We start from the raw sequence: 6,000 nt of genomic DNA on the forward strand, positions 1-6,000 counted from the left end.
TGTTTTACTTTTTCCTTTATTATCCTTTAATAAAACAATTGCTAATACAAAGCAACAGCTGTACGAAACTGAAGAACACTATTTTTTAAAATAATGAAACAGTGACCACCATAACAAGATAGATTAAACAAGGGTTTCTCGAATCTTTACATTCTACAGCCCAAGAAATAAAATTCTCTAAATGACACGAAAAAAAAGAGATACAATACTAGGAGCCTATCATTTTTAACTCAAAGTTAAGAGGCAATTTTTGTCATGCAAGTGTATGCCCTGCTACAGGGAAACAAAAATAAATTCTGCATTTTCCATAAGCATGTGACAATACAGTTATCCTCGCTGCTGTCTCAATAGTTACAGAAAACCCTTCCCATCTGTTTTCATCTCTTGTGCAAGGCTGAACAACAAAAATGGCTAAATTAAAAATTGAAAAGCTTGAAGACTTTTTTTGCATATGAAACTATTTTTTAGATCTGCCACTAGCAACTGCTGGCTCAACACTAAAGTAGGGCTTTCAGTACTATATTCAGTTACATAAAGCAGTGTTACAGATACCAAAATAATTAGAATGCACTCAAGTTTTATATTCATGATATTTAAAAATAACAGCTCATTATTTGTATAATATGTAGGTGATGGAATAAAAATGAAATTAGCTTTTAAAATTGTTTTAGTTATCCAAATGACTAGAAAAAATAGTAAAAAAATTACTATTTGCTCTTGCTGCTTTAAAGGCCTGCTTCATTCTCTGCTTTGAGAGGTAAGAATTTCCTTGTCTACTCTCCACCCAGACCCTAAGACAGCAGCATTTTATGTAAAACCAGTGTTTGCAGAATAATGAATGCATAAGCAATTCCAACCCGTGGAAGCAGTTGGTCTTCACAGTACTGAGAGAGGTTCTCCTGTGGGCTTATCCTAAAACTGCTATCCGTATTTCCTAGTTGCTCAAGGGAGACAAATCTGCCAGCCCATCCTAGCCTACTGAATACCATCAGCTTTTTTGCACACACCTAACAGCTTCTTGCTTGTTCAAAGCAAAGTCTGCAGCCCCCACGCATTTCATGCCCACATAGCCTTTTTTCATTTTTCATGGGATCTCTCCTGCTTCATTTCCAGCAACTTTTTTTATTCAAAGGGCAGACAGTGCCTGCAATTACTGCTTTATTTCCATCACAGCACTTAAGCTCATATCCAGCCATCTTGCTCTCTCTTCAGCCCAAATGACAGCATTGAGACACCAAAACAGGCAACACTTTTATGACAGCAGTCTAAGAGATCTTCTAAAACACTCAAAAAAATTCCAAAGCTACTGGTCACATTACTTAGCTATCTGGGCTTCCTCCAGAAATTTTTTTTTTTTTTAAAGCATACACTATCACAGCATGAAGGCCACAAAATCTAAACCAAAACGGGCTACACAGCACTAAGTTGGCATACGTGGAGTCACTTGAAGGAACCAGTCACAGGAAGGGGAGGATTTTTGCAGTGGTGTATCTGGACAATCAACAGTCATCTCAAGTAGCTGCTTTCAGCTGCAGTACCAGCTCTTAAGACAAAACAGAAACTTTTGACAGGTTGCAAGACTGCAGGCAAGCCCAGTTTTCAGCCCATAACACCCAAGAAAACTGACTCAATTTTAAGTCTGGCAGCAAAGACTGTTAGTAAATCTAACCAGATAGGGTGCTGTAGCTGGAGAGTAGGAGCTCAGCGGCTGTATTGCAAACTGTTTGCAGGGACCACAAGACTGAATTTTGCCCCAGCGGTATTCTGGAGCCCACCTATGTTTTGAATTAAGAAATAAAGACGTGAACATGAATGGAAATACAACATGGTTTTACCAAAAACACGCTTTGTTACCACAGCCTTTTTCAATTTATGTGTTGCTTCACTGTCTGTAAAACTCAGCTGTAACATGGGCTTCAACAAGACTACAAAGGTAGCAATACAGATAAGAAAAAGACCAAAAAGTCATAACAAGCAGATTTGCTAGATGATGATTAACAACAGAGATATTAAATGTTTTAGCGACTTGCCCAATTTTCATTGGTGATGAGCACAAAAAGCTGTTACTGAAATTTTTAAGTCTCCAAATTGAGAGGCAGTGTCCATAAGTCATGATATGAACAGGGGATCTCATACTGAAGTTGCAGAAGAAGGATCACATTTGGTTAAGAAGAACATATTGCGAATCTAATGTGCAGGACACTAAGAATTTCTGGTACCAGTTGAGAGTTCACAAGGTGGGAACAAGTCAGAGACTTCAGATACCACCACTAATCACAAGATGGCTACACAAAAGCTTTACAATCATGATAAAGATGAGTCCTAATCACAATGCTTTTTTCTGGTATAGCTCAGGAAGTATTAGTAACCTTTTACACAACACAGTGAGATCTGATCTTCCATCTAAAGCAACCACAACTGCTGCCCACATTCAAAAAATATTCCTGTCAAACTGAAGGAGATGAAAGAGCTACCATGATGATCAGAAAAAGAAAAAAACAGTTTTAGGAGACAAGGCTTTAAGACTTCAAGTCCATCAAAAAGTGCTAAGAAAGCAATGACTGCTGTCTACAGATAAGTCAGAAAGCTAAGTGCAAGAAAGGAGAAAAAAAGCTAAACCACAGGCACAACTGGATATGGATGGGCCTTTCAGAAAGTCAGAATGGAAGTAGGAAGACAGGTTAATTCTACGATTCGTATCAGAAGATTGCTGCAGATATTCATTCCTTCAGATAGAAACCAGCTGGAAAAGTAGAACATGATCAATATTGAGGGAGTCTTGCAGACAGAATCCCCAGTAAGAACAAAAAAAGTTGAGATTTTGATTTCTTGCTTTAAGACTCCTTAAAAGAAATTTACTGCTAAAGACTGCTTTCAGCTGTCTGTTCTATTGTCTCTCCTCCAATGTCAAGCAATTCTTTGCTTATGGGGTAGTAACTCTGTAGGCTAAAATAACTATGAAAATTATTTCTCCCCTCCCAACAGCTTCTACACGAGTCTGCTGTTCTCTTCTCCCTCCAGTCACCCAGGTACTGCCTTTGTGCTCCTTCACAGCAGAAGTTGCCCTGGACTAAAAGATCCCTGGACACATAGATCGCCTGAAAAATCAATGGTACAATCTCTAGAGAACTGGAAAAGAAACACTGAAGACACTTCCATGGAGCCTGAAGTAGACCTACACAGAAACTTATTAAGGCAACAGTGTTCAAGAACAACAGAAGTAAGCCTCATCCAGCCGATTTGGTGAATACAGCTGGTGATATAAGTTAATCACAGACTATAGTCAGGCATCAAACTTCCAAGGACTAGGTTCTGTATTGATGCAGATGGAGGTGGCACTTGAGAAAGCTAAGCAAGTTAGAGAAATAGCTTTTCTGGAAACAACTTACCAGAAAGTGATTTGAACTGTTTCCACATGCTTCATCTGTATCCCAAATCTGACTTGGTGATACCTCATTCATTTCACCCTCAAGTGTGCCTGCTTGCACAAGGCCCAACCTCATGCCAGTCATACAGGTGCCCTATCCGCAATACCATGAAGCGCTCCAGCGTTGGCAACTGTCAGCATCTACTCTTCTTACACTGCCCAGCAAAGCTGCACCGTTCTTGGCCTCAGAAGGTGTCCTTACACACCAATGATTTTGTGAAGCTGCCAGTGGTCTCATTGGGATGCAAGAGAATATAAGAAGTTGCAGCTTCTTATGAAGAATGAATGGAAATTACTGACAAAAGTAACTCCAACCATGAACTTCCCACTACAGTTGGTGCAAGAAAGCTGTAACAGTAGCTCAGGTGTTTGAACAAGTCTGAGCTGGAGTAGCATCCAAAAATAAATATCAAAGCCACATAAATGGGGAAGCATGCTGGCATATGAGAGGTGCTGCTGAAACCAAAGGAAAGCTAGACCAATAGCAATAACTAGCAAGATTCCTGCTGGGCACCTTTCTCCTTTGTAATATCAGGAAAAGCTGATCAATGCAATCCCAAGGCTGTATTTATACCACATAAGGAATGACATATACCAGAAGACCATACAAATTTTTTGCCTAAACCCAAGGGTCCATATTTTGAGATCAGGCCTCTCCCTGCTGCGTTATATTGCTTTGTAGATGTTTAAGCAAGAAATCTGCCACATTGGCAGCTTGGATAGGACGCTACCTTCTTGCAGCATACAGATAAAGCCCCTGGGCCCTACCCTTTGTAGTTACTTTATAGCTATTAAACAACAAAATGAAAACGAAAATCAGGAAAGGGTATGTTCCAGCCCGAGACAGTCTATAAATGCATTGTGCAACGAAAACATCAGCAAAGTTTTCAGATAACGGCCAGTGCAGTTGACCTTGGCTGGGAATATAGGACAACTTTGTTGCCACCTCCCGATTCTGCTGCAACATAAAACCCCAGCTGAGCGCTATTCTCTCCAACCAAAACCGCAACACACCCCCGCCCCCGAGCTCCTTCACAAAATATTTGTAAGCACCATTTTACTCTCTTGGTGGGAAAAACAGGTTTTTCAAATACAAGATTTTTTTTTTTTGTCCCACCCAAGTATGGCAGGGGGCTCGTCTTACGGGCAGCACCAGCCCTACCCTCAATGCGCCATTACACATTAACCCATTTTCTGCGCGTTACGGGCACACAAAGGACGACCCACGAGTTTCGGCCGGTGTCCGGTTCCGCCCCGGCAGCTGCCCCCCACCCTGGCGCCGCCCGGGGCCGCGGCCGCGCACAAAGGAGGGCGCCGCGCACGTGGGCCCGCGCCCCGCCGACCCAAGATGGTGGGCGAGCGGCGCGCGGAGCCGCCGCGCCCGCCCCGCCCCCGGCACAGCCCGGCCCGGCAGGGGGGCGCCCGCCGCCGCTCCCAGCGCAGGTTGCGGGCCGCCGCCGCCGCCACGACTCGGGCCCGCGCCGCCTCCCCCGGCCAGACAAAGGGACGCGGCACCGGCGGGCCCAGCGGGTGACGGCGGAGCGGGAGCCCCGCCCGGGCCCGGCGCCCCCCGCTCCACGTGCGCGGCGGCTCGGCGGGCTCACCTCGTCCTCCCGCTCGCTGCGGAAACAGAGGCACGCCGCCCGTTTCTTGTAGCCCTCCCGGTCGTACGTCCGCGTCTGGTTCGGCTTAAATTTCATCATAGAGGCGGTGACACGCCGGCTGCCCCCGGCCGCCGCCGCCGCCGCCACGGCTCCGTTCTCCGAGCGCTGCCGCGCCCCCGGGACGCCGGCGCGGGCCCCCTGCTCGGGAGTGGGGCAGGAGGAAGGCCGGTCCCAGCTGCCGAGCCCCTGTCACAGCAGCGCCGCGCCGCTGCTGCTGCCGCCGCCCCAGGAGCCGCGCCGCGCCATGGAGGCTCCCTCGCCGCCCCGCTCGGCTCGGCCCGGCCCGGCTCGCCCCTGAGCCGCCGCCGCCGCCCCGCGCCCGCCCGCCGGCCCCAAGCGCCGCGGCGGCCGCCCCTGCGCCCACTATTTAACTGTAACGCACATTCCTGCGCCCGCGCGCGCCGCACCACACCGCGCAGGCGCCGGGCGCGGCAGCGGGCGCGGGGGGAGGCGGGGCCGCGGCGGCGGGCGGGGCCGGGGAGGTAAAGGGCCGGTCACGGGGCGGCGGCGGCTCGGGGGTGAGCTTAGTCACTGCCCGTGCTCCTGAGGGGAGCCGGCGGCCGAGAGCGCTCTGGGGTGAGGCTGCTTCCCTCTCCGCCTGCCCTCGCAGCGCCGCAGGCTGACGGGAACCGGTCTGGGCCGCCGCCGTCCGGCGGCTCGGGACTCGCCCCGGTGTCCCGCCGGCCGCGGCTGCCCCGCTGAGCCGGGGGTGGGGCGGGCGTGGTGGGGGCAGGGCTGCGCCACGGGCTTGTGCCACCCGGCGTCCCCGTGGGGCGGGAGCGGGCCCGGCGCCAGCGGCGCCCGGCCGCGGGCCGTCAGTCAGTCCGTCCCCCCCTGCGGCTGCGGGGCTGGGCCTTTGTCCAGGGCGGCTCTCGGGGCGCGGCGGGGACGCGGTCTCTGCTGGCAGGC

General features: G+C 49.4%; 1 protein-coding gene across 6 annotated transcripts in view; it reads right to left on the minus strand.

Annotated features, from left to right (window-relative positions):
• NUDT4 (nudix hydrolase 4) overlaps positions 1-5,452 on the minus strand; it is a 30,948-nt gene extending 25,496 nt beyond the window's left edge. For 2 of the 6 annotated variants that reach the window (XR_012623561.1, XM_074827072.1), the window contains exon 1: positions 5,032-5,452. Coding sequence is in view for 4 of the 6 variants with exons in the window: in XM_074827068.1 (XP_074683169.1) it covers positions 5,032-5,130 (99 nt within the window). In the remaining 2 variants the exon portion in view is untranslated. The remainder of the gene's footprint in view (positions 1-5,031) is intronic. The other 4 variants (XM_074827068.1, XM_074827069.1, XM_074827070.1 and 1 more) reach the window with 4 other exon arrangements.
• Between the last annotated feature and the right edge of the window lie 548 nt (positions 5,453-6,000).

The sequence above is a fragment of the Strix aluco genome, chromosome 5 (genome assembly GCF_031877795.1).
Source record: "Strix aluco isolate bStrAlu1 chromosome 5, bStrAlu1.hap1, whole genome shotgun sequence".
NCBI classification, from domain to species: domain Eukaryota; kingdom Metazoa; phylum Chordata; class Aves; order Strigiformes; family Strigidae; genus Strix; species Strix aluco.